The sequence below is a fragment of the Diabrotica undecimpunctata genome, chromosome 4 (genome assembly GCF_040954645.1).
Source record: "Diabrotica undecimpunctata isolate CICGRU chromosome 4, icDiaUnde3, whole genome shotgun sequence".
NCBI lineage: Eukaryota > Metazoa > Arthropoda > Insecta > Coleoptera > Chrysomelidae > Diabrotica > Diabrotica undecimpunctata.
The window spans coordinates 14683667-14702397 of NC_092806.1; the positions used below are offsets into that span (position 1 = coordinate 14683667).

At 33.6% G+C, this 18731-nt stretch overlaps 1 protein-coding gene across 9 annotated transcripts in view; it reads right to left on the bottom strand.

Annotated features, from left to right (window-relative positions):
• Window positions 1–18731, bottom strand: part of Mical (Molecule interacting with CasL) — a 148509-nt gene that overhangs the window by 41477 nt on the left and 88301 nt on the right. For 7 of the 9 annotated variants that reach the window (XM_072528973.1, XM_072528971.1, XM_072528965.1 and 4 more), the window contains exons 11-20: window positions 16971–17296; window positions 14748–14998; window positions 11938–12141; window positions 11139–11378; window positions 7983–8307; window positions 7528–7676; window positions 4358–4482; window positions 2544–2758; window positions 2316–2481; window positions 1598–1776 (exon numbers count right to left, since the gene is read on the bottom strand). In XM_072528973.1, coding sequence (XP_072385074.1) covers window positions 1598–1776; window positions 2316–2481; window positions 2544–2758; window positions 4358–4482; window positions 7528–7676; window positions 7983–8307; window positions 11139–11378; window positions 11938–12141; window positions 14748–14998; window positions 16971–17296 — 2180 coding nt within the window. The remainder of the gene's footprint in view (window positions 1–1597; window positions 1777–2315; window positions 2482–2543; window positions 2759–4357; window positions 4483–7527; window positions 7677–7982; window positions 8308–11138; window positions 11379–11937; window positions 12142–14747; window positions 14999–16970; window positions 17297–18731) is intronic. The other 2 variants (XM_072528972.1, XM_072528974.1) reach the window with 2 other exon arrangements.

The following is an 18731-nucleotide window of genomic DNA, read 5'->3' on the forward strand; positions in this document are numbered from 1 at the left end:
ACTGACTATTTACAAATTGAGGAGGAAGAGGTAAAGGAAGCATCAAGTAAATTAAAAACAGAAAATCACCAGGAGAGGACAGAATACCCAACGAACTCCTAAAGTACGGAGGACCAGATCTGACCAAACAACTACTAAAACTATTCCAAAAAATAATAGAACAAAATAGAATTCCTCGAGAATGGAGATCAAGCACCCTAATACCTCTCGTCAAAAAAGGAGACAAATCGGACCCTGAAAATTACAGAGGACAGTTTAGTTTAGTTTACAACACTAAAATTGTCAAGCAAAGTGATATCAAATAAACTTAATGAAATTATAACATTAGTAGAAGAACAACAAGGTTTTAGGTCGGGAAGATCATGCACCGACGCTATATTTATAATGAGGAAGTGCAAGAGAAACCATTAGAATACAACAAACCGGCATATCTATGTTTTGTTGACCTTAAGAAGGCATTTGACCTAGTCAAATTAAAGGACGTTATCCCGTGGACCTTAAGAAGGCATTTGACCTGGTCAAATTAAAGGACGTTATCCACTTATTGTACGCAAGAGAGATACGTTTAGGAGTAATCAAAACGAACGAAAATATCTACCAAAACAACACAATAAAAGTAAAAGTAGAAAAAGAACTAACTGACCCTATTGAAGCTGGCAATGGGATAAGACAGGGAGATTCCCTGAGTCCTCAATTGTTCAACCTTATTATGGATAAAATAATAAAAAAAGTAAGAACTAAAAAGGATACCAAATGGGAGAAAAACAACTTTAAATAATCTGCTATGCAGACGACGCAATACTACTCTCTCAAAGTGAAGATGATTTATAACGTAAAATGCACCAATTTAATATAACCACCAGAAAATTTAACATGTTAATTTCCCCAGAAAAGACAAAATGCATGGCTATAACAGCAAATTTACTAAGATGTAAATTGGAGCTGGAAGGTCAGAAAATAGAACAAGTTATGGAGTTTAAATATCTAGACATCACATTATCTAGCTACAGAAAGCTCGAAACTGAAGTGGAAGATCAAGTGAATAGAGCAAATAGAGCCGCAGGCTACCTGAATGAAACAATATGGAGAAATAAAAATATAGTGAAAGAAATGAAAGGCAGAATTTACAAAACAGTCATCAGACCAATACGCTGCAGAAACACGACCTGACACAGAGAGGTCAAAAACAATGTTACAAATAGCAGAGATGAAAACACTTAGAAAAATTGATGGTAGAACACTATGGGACAGAGCTAGAAGTACAGAGATACGTCGTAGATGCAAGGTGGAGAACATCAAGAACTGGGTAAGAAATAGAAGAGTAGAATGGAACGATCATATAAGCCGAATGACAACAAATAGAGTAGAAAAGACGGAAAGAGACGGTTCCTCAATAGGAAGACGATCAGTAGGAAGACCACAAAAACAATGGAACGACAAGTTACTGGAAGCACATTGAAAAAGAGACAGTCATGTCTAGATAAAAAGAAAAAAATATATTATTTACTATTTAACCTTAGCCTGCTCTAGATTTTTACGAAAGAAGCGTATATAGGGGAATGCATATATTACATCGTGTATAAATCGCTGTACTTACCGTCTGAACTGTCATAATAACTCGACTGATCACTACTGCTGTATTCATCCGAATGCGAATTCCGTTTTTTTCTCGAATAACTATTCTTCCATCGTTCAGCCCATTTCAAAGTACCTTCTTTTGTAACAGGTTCTTCTAAAGCATCATCGTAGGCACCTTCATCATCACTGTCAGGGTCACTAAAATGTAATGTTTGATTTAATTATTGTAACTTTGCAATATTTCAGCCTAGTTTCAGTTAATTCGCCAAAATGTTAAAGTATAATATAGATAGAATCTTAAAGATACGCTTTGAAAATGTATTTGATAAGAATATTATCACTTAAGATTGTAATCCTTATACATGGGAACATATTTGGTTAAAAGTTTAGCTGAAAAGAGAGATATAGTCTAAAAAAGAACAGTATATAGAGTGAGTAAGAGAGCAGGTAATATTTCATGTTAATTTAATGAGATGTAACCATAGGTTTTCATGATTGGGCTATAAGAATCATTTTACAGAACCATCGAGTGGGCCGGACTTTTTCGGTTTTCATTTTGAGAATCGTGGGAATTTTGTAACTGTAATGGAGGACTGATATTGATGAAAATTTGAATTTTCAAATCATTTTTTTGTAGTAATTAATGGACACCGTTTTTTTAAATAAAAGTCTGTAACTAACGTGTAACGATATTCCCTAATATTGACGTACCTAAAGAATTATTAAAATTTATTTACCTGAAACTAGAGGAAGCTTCGTCACTATCCTCCATTTCCGCACAAGAAGCACCGAAGTTTTTATCAGTCCATTCATCTTCATCAATTTGATTAAGAGAATCTTCTTGATCTGATGACACATGGCCAGAAGATAAGTTTGAAAATTCAATTCGTTCTGGTGTTTGCACTAAAACAAAATATTTGTTTTCAATAATAGAAAATGTCGTAAAAGACAACTGCAACACTTACCTTTATCGAGTAAGTCAACTCCAGCGATGCCCAAAGATTTCTTATCTGGACTGGTTCTATCGACCCGCTTCGTTGAAGGTGCTCTCGTTACTTTGGCTGGTGATTCTTCTCTTACCATTCCGAAGTGTTGTAAACAGAAGAATCTGTATCCGTATAAACCATCTCGATCGAATGTATACGATCCAAGCCGTAACTGAACATTGCAATACTGACATCTAAAAGTAAAAACAAACCTTGTAAAATGATATAAATATCTCATTATTAAAATTAATTACATTTAAACATCTTTGAAAAAGCTTCACGTTTTTACAGATTATGTCACAAACCTTATAAAAATGATGTAAATAAATTATTAAAATTAAATAAATTTAAACCACATTTTAGAAAAATTTCACTTGTTTGTTTACAGCCTGTGATTTTTTCAGATGTTAGGGTATAACTTAATCATAAGTGTTTACATCTCTGTATTTACATGAAAACATGTAAATACACTGAACCAGTTTTTGAAATAGCGTTAAATAATCGCCGCGAAGGTGTTAAGATCGGTGGTGAAATTATTAACAACATCAGATACGCCTATGACACCGCAATAATGGCAGAAAGTCTAGAAGATCTTCAAACCCTGTTGAATGCTGTAAACAACGAATGCACTGAAAAGGGCTTAACAATCAACCCAAAAAAAAACAAAATGGATGGTGGTCGGAAAAATTAATATTGAAGACTCAGTACTAAGATTAGATAACAAAATCCTGGAAAGGATGGAACACTTTAGATATCTGGGTAGCTGGATTGACTGCAGGGTTGAAAGAGACGAGGAAATTTCGACCAGAATAGAACTCGCACGGAAAAACTTTATTAACTGGCGTTCTGTATTATGCTGTAGAAGTCTGTCGTTGACCACACGTCTAAGAGTATTGAAGTGCTACGTCTGGTCCACTTTGTTCTATGGATGTGAAACCTGGACAACAAAAATAAAAAATCTTAACAAATTACAAGCGTTTGAGTTATGGTGTTACCGTCGCATGCTCAGAATCCCGTGGACAGCACACATATCTAACGAGCGCGTGCTAGAGACCGTGCACAAAGAGCGAAAATTGATCAACATTATCAAAATGACAAAGGTCCAATATTTCGGTCATATAATGAGAGGACCTAAATATCGCTTACTCCGGTTAATCATTCAGGGCAAAATCGAAGGAAAACGTTGAGTCGGAAGAAAACAACTGTCCTGGCTGCGTAACATTAGACAATGGACAGGTCGAACGGTCGAGGAACTGTTTCATCTAGCTGCCGACCGCGAATCATTTCATCAGTTTGTCAATATGACGATAGCCAACGCTTGAATACAAGTACGGCACACAAAGAAGAAGCAGATGTAAATACAGAGATGCCTACAGACGACATTCATACAATCTGTTAAAATTTTAGTATTAGGTGCAGTTTTTTAGCCACCATGTTCTTCTGTCAGGTCCACTTTTAGAGTTAATTTTACCTTGAATGATTGGTTGATAAACATTATAATTTATTAAGTATTTCTGAGACCCATCCTCAATCGGTGTGCATTGCACATTTTCCAGCACATGTCATACATACCTCTCGCACAGATCATACAAACTTCTCACCTTGAATTTACAGTAGTTTCTTGTGGTCAACAACGATGCCAAATTTCATCAGAAAATGTGCGTATTTATAGTACCAAAAATATAAATACCTTTAATAATAAAGAAATTTATAGAATTATATTACCTACATTTTCTGGCTGTCAGTTATCTTAAAACACAAAAAATAATTATGTATCATTCAAAATTACTTACTTAAAGCACCCATGATGGAAGAACCTTCCTTCTGCAGACAGCCGTTCCATAAGATAGACACGCTTCTTGCAGAAGTGGCAAAATTCGGAATTATTGGGCGTTGGTAAAGCTGGCTGACGATTCGTCTAGAATGTTTAATAGAATACTTACTTAAACATGTATTTTAAATATATATTTATATATATATATATATATATATATATATATATATATATATATATATATATATATATAACATTTCTCGTAAATAAGTAAAGGGAAAAACAAAGATTTAGAATTTAATAGAAGGCTTCTTCAGCCAAATTCAGACTAAACGTTTTCCGTGTTTAACTGTATCTTTTTCGTATCTAACTCTCATGTAGCTGACCGTGCCGATCATTGATCACTGTTATGTCCCTTTAGATGTTATAGGGGAGTTGCTATTACCACGCGGTCTGTCTGTTGGCATGTTTTATATATTTCATCACGCTACCATCCAACCCAAAAGAATTCTGTCTGTGATTCTCTCTTCCATTGGTCTATTTCTGAACCAGACAACCTCAATCACGAACTTTCCTATTTTGATGTGACGCTCGGAAGTCTACAATACTTGTAAATTTCCTCCCATATATTCGCTGTCATAAACAGAATCAACAAGATCGATCCATCGCAAAGAAGGTATCAGGTCTTTTTTGTTTCCATTCTGTTCTGTATTTTTTAGTTTCTTTTTGAAGTTATGTCTGTCTTCTTGTTTTACTTCTTCATTTATTTGTCTAACAATTCTTGGAATACCTTTCACTCTTCTAAGAAACCTCATTTGACTTACTAGGATCCTAGAGTTTAGAGTAGAGTTCTAGATGTTTCAGCGCCATTACCCGCTGTCACATCCATATAACACCAGTCTTGTGAAGTTTTATTATTGTATTATTTCTTGATCTTTAATGTTCTGTGAATTGTTACGTATACATACTGAAACCTATTAACTTCGCTGTCGCTTGTCAAATCCGAAGTAATCTCGAGAATATAAATAGAGATACTCAAGAGAAACACATCAGGTACCCACCACTGGACTTTCAAACCCCGAAAAATACTGTCAAACCCCGAAAATACGATGTTCGATTGTGAATTTAAGCTCAAAACAGAAAATATATCGGAAAAATACACACCTTACAACTCCTTTCTCGGTTCAAGCCAACCCACAGACCCTATAAACTTAACCATCAAACAACTCCACTGATTTCTGATGACTTGAGTAGACCTTTTAAACAACTTCTTGAGAGCATCTCCCCCAACTGACAAAAATTATCAATACATATCTAAAATGCAGTTATTTTCCGCTCCCTGGAAAATAGTAAACGCATTCGGAAAGATTCTGTAATGCATTCTTAAGAAAAGACTTACATGCTTCCACGACACGCTTAAAATCATCCCTGAATATCAATATGGATTCCAATCTGGTCACACAACTACAAATGAATTGTTAGACCTAATCACCATTGTCACACAACCCATCAACGACAATAATATCGCCATAGCCATGTTCCTTTATCTTTAAAAGACTTTCGATCAGTTCTGGTATGACGGACTCATTAAAAAGCTAATACACACTGGCTTGCTTACAATTCTTTAAGATTGTAAAACCATAGTGACAACTGTGAAAGTCAAAATTCACGATCAGATTTCTACGCTCTTCACTCACAAAGCAGGTTCACTCAAGTAGTCGATTCTAACTTATTTTTTATATGAAGTATACAATAGCGATCTCAAAAATACTGATACCCCGTATCCAATTCTTGCTCTACAATTCTTATACACAGACGACACTGCCCTTGCGGTCAATACCAAAAGATACAACTCAGATTGTGCTTTCTTAAGAGCACAAAATCTCCTAACCTGTCGAAAACTGGTGCAATAAGTGTAGAATAACTCTAGATACAAGTAAAACAAAAGGTATTCAGATACTCTGCACAATCGAGTAAAATCATCAATTCTGTAAAAAATCGTTGTCACCTCCATCTGTTGGTAAAGAGGTACGTTTACCCCGGAGTCCTTTTTACGAGAACCTTAAATTGAACAGGCAAGTTTATATACGGTGCGAAATGGCTCCCTTCGCCTCTATTAGTTGGCGGAGGGATCAGGTAATATACTTCCAAATCTCTCGAACACACTGACAAAACCACACACAGTCACCGAATACAAATCAATGACACACATACTTCTAAGACCCGCTTAAATAAAAAAGTCCTCAAGCGCCGAAAAATATTTCCAATATTCCAACGATAACCAGAAGAATAAACTCTCAGAATAGGAGTTCACACTTAAAATAATTCGGGGCCAGAATATTACAGTCCAAAATATATTAAAAACGAACTGTCCATCTTTCGGAAACGTACGAAGCTGCCAACCCACCCAAATCTTCACCTTAAGTTCATTTTACAATAAAACAATGTAGTGAGATCTTCAAGACGAGTACGCAAATCGCCTTGAGGTTACCCTTATGGGTATTGTACCATCATCTTTTTTCCAGAACAGGGAGAGATTGGTTTTATATGGTTTTCCAATCTCACTGCACAAAAATACATGTCCTCCTCAGATGATAGTCGCAGCTGTACCTCGCAGCACTACATAGAATTTTCAATTACTAAACAACTGAAAAGTAACTGCAAAGTTAAGTTCTAATGCATCTTTCCAATTTTTTAAAATATTAGTGGATGGTGGTGTTGTCATTTCCCGCATAAAAGAACATTTCGTAACTTTTGGCGGCATATTGTTCATGTCTTGTGTATCGCTTATACTCGATATCATCCTGTAGACATTCTACCCATTTACAAAATTGCATATAATTTTTCTGAGGAGAATAAGCTCCTGATATTGCACGTTTAAAAAATATAAAACACTTTTCCTTTATTTTAGAATGTCCAAGGCAATATTTAGGTGGTACAAAAATAGATTTTTTTGAAAATACTATAGTCGTATTAGCCTTCAAATCAACAACATATAAAATGGTCTTAATAGTTGATTTTAATATAATTTAAATTAATCTATATTATGTAATTATAAACAAATCTACAATATAAAAATAAATATAGTTAATCAGTTTTTGATTTGCAACTATTAAGTTTTTTTGCAAGTTAAAATTATAATAAAAACATATTAGAAAAAAATAAACTAATGCAAATTTTTTAACTTACTTTTTCTGGAGGTTTCTGTTCCGCTGGAATTTTACCGACTAATTTTTCCGTGATAGATGCCACTTTGTTTTGTCCTAATTCTCTTGCTGTACCTTCTTTTAATTTTTGATCCAAGTTTTTAATGCTTTGATCGATTTCAGCAAATTTAACTAAAGTAGAAAAACACCATGTAAATAGCAATAACATTAAATAAGTACTTTGTATATGAATATTTTCATAATCAATTTTATTTATTTATTTAACGTGTGTTTTTCGATCTATTTAAAAACATATATCAATATTTTTACTGTAAATAAAACAAACATTTAGCTATATATTATAAACAGAAATTAAGGTTAGCTTGTATAATTTTCGTTGTCACTACCAAATCAATTATTATAACAAATTCTTTATCAATATATTGACGATTTCTGAACGAATTAATACGCTATTTATATTGATTTCTAATTACTTACCCTCCTCACTCGTTTGCCTCTCCAAATGTTTTTGTTCCATCTTGTTCTGTCTAGCCAAAAACTGTTCTTTACTCCATTTTGGAACTTTTTCCTTATCGACAGCCCTCGACGGTTTTCCCAACTTATTTTCCAGAATCTTCTTTTCTATTTCTTTAATATTCCAATCCGAGGTTTCGATTTTGCCTATCGCCCTAAGTAAGTCTTTAGGCTTTTTGTCTACTGATTGTCTGTGTCCAAACTTACTTTCCAAACTCTTTATTTTAGCTGCTATGTCTTCGTCTTTTCCCATTCCTCGATTGAATTGACTAGGGCGGTTCTCTTGATCCTATTAACATAATAATTGGTATCAGTAGAGATTCTTTTGTTTTTTTTTTATGTACAAACATGCAAGTTACTTATTAGGTTATGTATAAATGAGTAAAAAGAAATATCAAATGTTGAAGTTGGTCTCTTAGTGACTATAAGAGAAAATATGTTCTCAAAAATTTTGATACCAAAAATATCATCTCAAGAGTGTCTACTACAAAAGGCGTCAAAACAACTTGACAAAACGTTAAACTAACCAAAAAATCCTAAATATTGGAAATATTTCAAGACTATATAAACTACATAAAGACTATATAAAAAAAACCAATCATTGAGAGTATAATTACTGCAAAGAGGAGCATGTCTAGGAAAAATAAGAAACAGCACATCACTAGCTGGAATAGGAAATACCAATACGCAAAGGCTGGTTTGATGTTATATAATTTGAGAACATTACCAGAAAACTAAGAATATGTATTTATGGAGCAAATGAGTATCCAAAAAACAGAATACACATGGAGGAAAAGTACTTGCACAAAAGAAACTTAGTATTTACCAACTTACTTACTTGCTTACTTACCAATTACAAGTAACCAAACAATAAGAAAATAAACCTAGTCTTAAAATACGTAAGGACTGACAAAACAACAACAAATATACAGACAATACAAAGAAAGAAACACGCAATAGAGCTGAATACTTCAAAGAACAACTCCACAGAACTGACCATAGACCAAAATTCACTATCTAAAACGCCACCTCAACGGCAATCAACAATACAGCTTTAGAATTCCTTCAAAACAGGAAGTATGGAGTGCAATAACGCACCTAAAATAATGACTCAGAAAATAAGGAAAAAAACAGAAAATATAACGAAGGATAATTCCCAAAGGAATATATCAAGTACAGTGTATATAATATAGACAGTAGTAAAAAACGAGGAAAAATTAATATATCAATCAAACCTTTATAATTTGAAAGAAAGAGGAATCGTAACAAATTATCTGTTACTATTTATTCTGTAGAATAACCCATACAGATTCATCAAAATCATTTTAATAGTCTCTTGAACTGTTGATGAAAAATTGTTTTTTTCCAAAATTGTTTGAAGCAGGGGAAAAGACAGTGAAAAATTAACGAAAGTAATAGAAAAAATAGAATAATATAAGAACATATGTTATACAGAGTTAGGATAAAGTATGGAACCCAGTAAATATTTTTGAAACGAAAAAGACGGTATACATGAAACTTTGCAATCAAGTAAAATGACACAACGCATCTGATGCCATACTTTTTTTTATTACTACTCTACTTCCGGTTTCACCGGAAATACACTCTCAAGTTATTTAATTTAACTGGGACACCCTGTATATTTGTGCAGATTAAAAAAATTGTTATTCCTAATTCATACATACCAAGTTTGGTAGAAAAATAAAAAAAAAACACGAGAAATAAATCATTTTCCAATTAAAGAATAGGTAAAATTATATACTAAGACCAATAAAAATATTAATTTTAACTTCTTCTTCTTGGGTGCCTGTCCGTTCCGAACGTTGGCGATCATTCTGGCTATGATGACTTTGTTGATTGCTATACGGAATAGCTCTGTTGAGGTCTTTCTATACCATGCTCATAGGTTAACAAGCCAGGATATTCCTCTTTCTCATTATATGTCCCAAGTACTGCAGTGTACGGCCCTTCACGATGTTGACCAAATCCGCGGTTGTGGTAATCATCCGTAGTACTTCTTCATTGGTGACTTTGTCACTATTGGTTCAATAATTGTCAGACGTGATGGAAATTTGTCATGACGACGAACATTTTGCAACTTTTTTTTTTAATGGAACAGTTAACCGCCATAACTCTCGGTATTGGTCAAATGAGAATCCTCATTGTATTCATGAAGCACATATCCAACATCAAAAAAAGTTGAATGGTTGGACGGGAATTGTCCAAAATAGACTTAGAAGCCCATTTTTCTTAAACGGAAACTTGACTGGTGATAAGTATATAGATTTAATAAATACCAAATTATTTCTGTACCTCAAAAGAATGGCCAGTTATCACAAAATTTTTGGTTTCAACAAGTAGGAGCACTTTCCCACTATTATTAACGGATTAAGAGATTTTTGAATGCGAATTATCCAAATCGATTGATTGGACATAGATGATTAATAGATAGGCCTATTTGTTTGCCGGATCTTAAAACGTTAGATTTTTTTCTTTGGGGTCATTAAAATCACGTGTTTACATTAGGCGATCAACATGTAGGATTTGAGACAAGGAATTATTGATGAATGTGAACTTATAAGTGGTTAAGTCTTGGAAAGGGTGACACACGAATTTATTATTAGGCTTGCACATTGTCAGGAGGTGGATGACGAGCATTTTGAACATTTGAAGTGATTTTAAAATATTATTCTTATTGGCCTTAGTAAATAAATTTACCTATGCCTTAGTTCTTTTAAAACCTGCAAAAAGGTACAGGGTGTATCATTTAAACACATAAATAAATAAATTGAGGCCATTTTTGATGGAACCAGTAGATTAGTAACAAAAATATCAGATGCGTTATGTATCATTCTAGTAGCATGCAAAGTTTCATGAATATCGTCTTTTTTCGTAATAGCATCAATATCCAAAGAAGACATATTAAAAAGGTTTAATTATAAGTATATTTCACCGTCTAAACATCAGTTGTGTAAGTACTAGTATATGTCGATTCTTTATAGTAAGTAAAAATATAAAAAAAATCTAAATAATATTTGCTACAATAACATTAATTCCAAGACTAACATTTTTAGTAGAACACAACACAAACAGATTAGTGGTTAACATCACACTGCTTACAGGAACATAAGTAAACTGTTTCTCTAAGTCTTTAACCCTATCTTCAAACTTAGGCGCCGTTTGACGATATAAAAAGATCGCATAATCTTCAAACGGTTGCGAATCTGCTTTGGCGTTCGCTTGAAGCATTTGCATACTCTTAAGAAACTGTTCGGTTTGCAACTTTCTCTGATATTTTCTTTTGTTGTGTCGTTCTGCCCGATTGGCGGCGATTTCTTCGAGCATCTTCTGACGTTCTTCCTTTATATTAAAATTACAAATATGAATTATGAATACAAAAATTACTACTATTAAACATAAGTAATCAAATGATGTGAAACTGAAGGAGCTAACTACACTACCGAGCATAAAATTAGGGTCATCCCGTAGTTTGAATTTATTTTAGAAATTATTATTCTTTTTTAACTGTCTTCGGTTGTAACATAGTTTACTAACGGGTTGGAAATTATTATAATTAAAATAAAAAATAACTATAACACAATAAAACTACAGATATTATTCATAAAATTTACTACTAAGAGCTAAATATATAATTTTGGAAACCGTATTGTTCAGAGTTTATAATTATATCTAACAAAAAAAGTAAAATCCCAACTATTCCGGCTTGTACAAAACCATTTAAGAACAGGTGAATCATCTGGAAAAGATAATATGGTATTAGGATGGGATAGGAAAAGATATTATATTTTAGGAATATAGGTTTGATCTGGAGTGAACCGGAAAGCCTCTGTTTACAATAAGTTTCCTTCAGAAGATTTTGTTCGGTTCTAAAATATTAATAGAGACATAAAAATCTTACCACACTCGCTCCGACTTTCTCCATCGTTCTTCTTTTTCTTGGTTTCCTGTCAACGCTGCCCACTTTCTGAGTAACCATATCCGTGTGTTTGTGTTTATGCCTACTCGAGGGTCTGTTTGGTTGCGTAATTGCCGGTGGTATATTGGACGTTTTAATTGTTTTGAAGGAAACTTCGCTCATTTTTGTATTTGCAACAGGTAAATCCTAGAATAGGATGAAAGAAAAATAATTAAGTAAATTTTCAATGAAGCGTTTATAAAATCGAGTAAATCACGTGTGACAATAATAATTGCATCGGAATAAGAATTTATTGTAACAGAAATTTGTTTCTGGAAAATAGAAGTATTTTCAAATATTCCAGCGGCTATGTAGTCAACGCGCGAACACATTAGTGTATATTGTCTACTATATGTGATATATAAAGTACATGACGCTATGTCATTTACTCCAGAAATTGTGAAATTTGTTAAAAAAATTCTGCATTTCTCTATCTGCGTATGTGTCTTCTATATTTAAACTAGGTCGACAAGGCTGCATCATTTCTCCTCTTTTATTTAGATATGATAAAGATGATATTTCTAGAAGCACTGTCAGAAGTTGCAACAGATCATCATTTTCAATCAAATATATTTTTTATCTTAATCCAGATATGCCTAATAACCTATATGTTGGACGCTTCAAACTTGCTCAAGCTTATCACGCCTGAACATTCGACAAGCCGGAAAATTGTACTTTTATGGTTAGTATAATACTACACGTAGCAAAGAATAGACGAGCACTTCGATTTTCAAGAAGGTATCTCATGGTTTGTTAAGTTTTAGTTTCGAGTTGCCCAAAAAGAAGCAAATACGAAGTCAAATTGGCAAGGTAGGTTATTTTTTCTGAGTTCGTAATATTAACTTTTTGCCAATCATGAAGTGTTGGCGATGACTTAACACGACGAAATAAGTGGTGACACGATGACCTTATTACCATCTAATAATACAGCTGATTATAGTAACTGATGAAGATTCAGGCGAAGAGAATGAAGTGGATATAAATAATTTAATTGCTGCCCAAATGCAAAGCCAGGTCGGATAATCCTCAAAACGTAATCCAAATTACTATGAATCGGACACAGAAGATCATTTGCCTTGATTTCAGCGTAAAGAACATTTCTGTAGATTAAAGATCTTTGTAGTACTTCATTTTTACATCAAGATTCTAGATATTCTTTTTGTTTTACTACCAGCTTCTACGAAGACGACAGGAGGTTTTTGAAACCCAGCTTCAGGTTTTCCAGGTTAGCCATGTTTCTCCACAGTGTATCATGAACTCTAGAAGAATGCTGTCAAAACCGCGTACTTTTTTTCGGTTTTCCAGGTATTCCTATAGCTTGTGCTTTTATCATTTTATCAAGCAATTGTTAAGAATATCGGAGAAAAATGAAGTTAGACATGTTTGCGCATGTTTTCCACAATGTATTATGAACTCTAGAAGAATGCTATCAAAACCGAGTGCTTTCTTTCGGTTTTCCAGGTATTGCTATAGCTTGTGCTCTTACTATTGTATCAAGGATTTGTTACTGATATCGGAGAAAAATGGAATTAGCTACATTTGCGCATATTTTCCATGGTGTGTCATAATATCTAAAAGAATTCTATCAAACCTGGCGTTTTTTTCTATTTTAGGTCTCTGATCGTGAAGGTGATCTCTTTATTTGTGAATGGTGAGTACTATTCCCTCACCTAGTCTGTTAGATGTGTTTTAAAAGACCACAGTCCTTGCGTAAGCGTGGAAACAATGTTTGAGGCTACTGGACTTGATGTGAGCCGTTAAAAGTTCAGGTTTATTGGCGCTTCCAAGTTTTCGGACAACGGTTCACGCTAGATGTTTTAAAATCCAAGTTGTAAGCTTTAAACCTTTTCCTTCACCTTAACTTCACATGATTGTTCTATAATTAATTGTATAACTTCCTTTCAGTATTTTTTTCCAAAACCACATCATCATCATAATATGTCAAACATCAATTGAACCAAACTGGCTTACAATTGAACTTTCTAAATATTCTGTCATGAATCACTTCTTGAACTTAAAACTGATTTTATTATGGACACCAACAATAAAAAATAAATCAATTTACATTAAAAATATCAAATTTCAATTGTGTTTTCTATAATAAGAGATGAGATCATAAGGCACTTCTATTTTTCACAAATTAAAACTGTAACAAATAAAAGTGGTAATTAAAATTAAAGGAGTTGGGGGTTTGCACTACCAGTATTAAGACGTGTACAAACTAATCGTGTTGCTCAAGGCCCATGGTGCTTGTCTGGCTTGGGCTAAACCGTCCAAATTTCTCTTTAACTTAAGCGCATTCCTTTAATATAGTGACAATCGCCCGATCTACGACAATAACCGACTTGCTTGCCTTGTTTGGCTTGCGGTTCACTATCTACCCTACGATCACGAGTTTCTCGAGACACCAAAGGATAACGAGCTCTGTAAGTCATACGGGAACTCTGTACCAGCCTTTAGAATTATCAATTATTCGCCTTAGATTCATTGAAGGGTTCATTTTGGCGTTTCCCTACAATTATAGGTAGCTTGTTATAGAACGAAAAAATTAGGATATAAAACTACTCACTTACTGGTAGTCTAAACAAAGCATGTCCAAAAGAGCCAAATATTTGCTAGTAAAAGTAAAGGGGTCTATAATTGATTAAGTTTTGTTATATTCTGAAAATTATTTTCTTAAAAAACTGTAGGCAAACGTTTTTTTCTTAAAAACTTTGATATAAACAAAATGAAAGAAAACAGTTGTCACCTACTGGGACTTCCTCCGCTTCGACGATAACTGAAAATTGCGTGGGTGGGGCAGAATGTGACTTCAAGGCACCAGCAAGTTGAAACGGGGAATATTGTGAAAATTTTGACAAATTTTTTACTGCTCTACTATTAAAAGCTTTCATTTTTTCCACGAATTTTTCTTCCGAAGATTTTTCAGGTTTCGAATTGGCAAAATTAATAACATCGGTTCTTTCTTCGACGACAATACCATCGTACTCGTCCATTTTTGATACTAAAGTAACGAAAAATTGTAATATATAAAATTATTAATATTACGAGAAATGTATGGGATTTTTAAGTCCAGTAGACGATTTTTGAACACGTAGACTTCGAATGATATTTAAAGCTTTATCTTAACATTGACAAAGCGTTGGTTGTTACAATAAACATTCTGATTTTATCTACTGCTTAAAAAATCGTTATTTTTCATCCAGAAACTTGGCATGAAAGATGAATACTGACGTGAACGAGAAAGGGTTTCACGTCAGTATTCCCTATCTTTTTTAAGGCCAAAATATTTAAGCTACGCTACGAGCATTTTTAAAATTATATAAAGGAGTTGTAATCGATAAGTGTGATACGTTCATAAGATTTATCACAGAGAAGAACGTTAAGGTGGGTACACATATGCGAGCCAAACGGTATACGTACCGTACGCGTACAGATCCTTGAAAAATATTCTACATCGTACTGATCGCATACTTATCTCGATCCATGGAAAGCGACAAACCAACAACGAACACACATGTGCGAAATGATTAATTTTATTTATAATTTGGGTACTGATTAATGTTTCTGTTTTGGCTTGCTTAACAAAAATAAAAATATGTACAATAATCAGTTTACTGTTTACTCACGTCTCTCTAGGAAGGAACACGTCATTCACACAATGTCGATTTGATGAGAGAATAAAAATGTTCGCTGCGTCTAGTAAGCGCCGTCCAAACTGAAAGACGAGCTTCCTTTGAAGTCGTGGAATAAACCGCAACAATTTGGTTCGCGACGAGTCACGATGAAACAGTACGCGAGCGGTTTTTTCTGCCGTACACATTAACGAATATAGCGTTCGCATACCGTATGCATACCGTTTGGCTCGTATATGTGTACCGACCTTTAGATGCCGAGCTAAACAATCGCAAACACTAGCGAGGAAGCAAGTAGATAAGTTTATCTATACAGTCACAGAATTTGGCTTTTTTAAATGGAAAAGTCTCCAACCTCGCGACAATCCTTTCTTACAGATAGATCAACGAAATATTGAGAGAGTTACTCACTTTAAATATCTGGGATGCTGCATTACAGACCAACTACAGCTTAAACCTAAAATTATGCCAAAGAATGATCAAATGCTATATTTGGTCAGTGGTATTACATAGCACCAAGACCTGGACTCTAAAGAGCGATACGATCAATCGCCTACATGCGTTGAGATGCGGTTGAATACCTTGGACAGCGATGCAGGCTAACGAAACTGTGTTAAATAAACCAAATGTCATTCGTGAGTTATTGAAAACTATTAAAATAAAAAAAATATATCTAGGCCATGTTCTTAGAGTAGTTTCATCATGAAAGGTAAAATCAAGAGCCGCAGAGGAATAGGAAAGAAGCAGCAAATGTCATGTCTCAAGAACATTCGAGAAAGAAGAATAAATGGAAAAGACAGTGGACAATAGTAATATTTTTGCTGTTACAACAAATGGTATTAGAGCTTTATTTCAAAAATCCATAAACGGTCTCTGTTACATAATTTTCTAGCGATTATCATGGTGCAAAGGGGACAGTATGAAAGCGACGAAAATTTCACTAGACGATTATTAGAACTGAATAAAATGGTATCAAATTTGCTCTTCGATGACGAATAGTTCTTATATAAATAACTTTTAATATATTTTTACAAACATAGAAATAAAACGTTACTTTTGTTAATCCTACAAAAAAAAAATACCGAATAATATGAAAATATTAAATTCTGCCGATACTCCACAAAAAGATAACCAACAAATAATTTAAAACAAAATTTATAAGAATAATCGAAATATGCACTTCAAATATACATGTATATAACTAACTATGTTTATCAGCAGTGAGCAAGTCGAAGAATAAAGAAATCTTTCCCTATTGCTAATTATCACATACATACATTTAATAAAAACTTAAATAAATTGTATTAAGTTTAATTTTTGGCAATATTTGTACGAATTTACCTGAAGTTACATCGGTAAGTCTGCTATTCGTAATAATAGTTTCTACGTCGGTATCCGCCTTATTTTCTTGACGAAAAAAATCGTTAGAACTTATCCAATTCGATACTCTACTGAAAATTTGATTGTGTATCCCATCCCCCTCTATCATTGTCCTCGCACGAATCTTTTTTTGACCATTTAAATTCAACTGACAGTTTCGGCTTGACAGCCCATTGTCAAAATCATGGCTGTTGTTTTTTCTCGACGTTTTTGAAGTCGCCCTACCGAGTGTCTCAAATAATGAATTTTGATCCAAAAATGGGTCAAGATTATACGGTAGACGGGAACTAAAATGGAGCAAAAAAAATAAAATATTGGGTTAATATAAAAATTACTTTTATTTACTGACGAGGAAAGACGAATCACGTAAATAAATACAAAAATAGAAAAAGATATAAAACAAACAATAAAGAAAGCCAATGAATTACGAATTAAAAAAATGTTGGAAATAGAAAAATATCAGAGAAAGTATGGCACATTTATTGAATGTCATGTAAAGAAAATAACAGGGGATCAAAGGAAAAACCAAACAGGATTACTTAAGGGCGGAGATGGCAAATTTATTATAGATTTGGAAAATAAAATTTTAGAGATGGAGTATGACTACATAAGAGAATTCTTGATGATGCTACACACAACATTGGTTAGATAAATGATGAAACTGGACTCGAAATCGTAAAAAAGGAATTACAGCCAGCAATTAAAAGCTGCAGGACTGGGAAACCAAATGAACTTGACGGGATTCCTAGATAGTTCCTAATAGACCAGGGAAATAACGATTTTCCCAGGACACTCGTTGATACAGGTATCGAACAGCAGATTTTGATAAATTTGGTGATAACAATAATGTAATAAACAAAATATGCAAAGGATTAAACTTTATTTTTTACTCTCCATTTACGGCGTCGAGCTCATGTCCCTCTGACCACATCCTAGACCCCAGTTTCTCTTAATATATCTTCATTCTTTATTCTATCTTTGTGAGAAAGTGTAATACTACTTTATTCAACGTAATATTACACTGGCATTCCAGAATAAGACGAGACTAATTGAAAGAAAAAATTGTCAAGTACTAAACAGAAAAAAAGAAAGAGACAGAGGTAGACAAAAACAAATATGGAGATTCATAAGAAACCAACGGAAAGAAATGGCAGAATTGAAAGAATACAATAACATATCAGCAAATGAATGGAAAAGATACCAGACCCGGAAGATCCTGCTTAGATAAAAGGCAAAGATAAATGGAAAACTAACACAGTGTATACCAGTACAAAACGGAGTCAGACAGGGCGACTCGTTAAGTCCACTTCTCTTTAATATAATAATGAATGAAATAATACAAGCAGTACGTTAGGGTCATGGTTACAGAATGGGGAACAAAGAAATCTAAATATTATGTTATGCAGACGACGCCACATTAATCGCCGAGACAGAAGGCGTGCTCCAAAGATTAACACATATCTTCAATATAACAGCCAAGAAATACAATATGATAATAATAAGCAGAAAAAAAATCGGTTGCCTGTAAAGTCGGTTTTACGGGCGAAGATTTTACGTGACAACGTCTTTTTCTCGGTAGAATATTTATTGATATGAATATTATTAAATTGCACAATAGGAACAAGGAATTTAATGAAAATAAGAATTGCACAAATTTTAACTATAGAAATATATTTTGTTTACTAAAACATTGTACATGTAAACTTAAACTTAACTAATTTC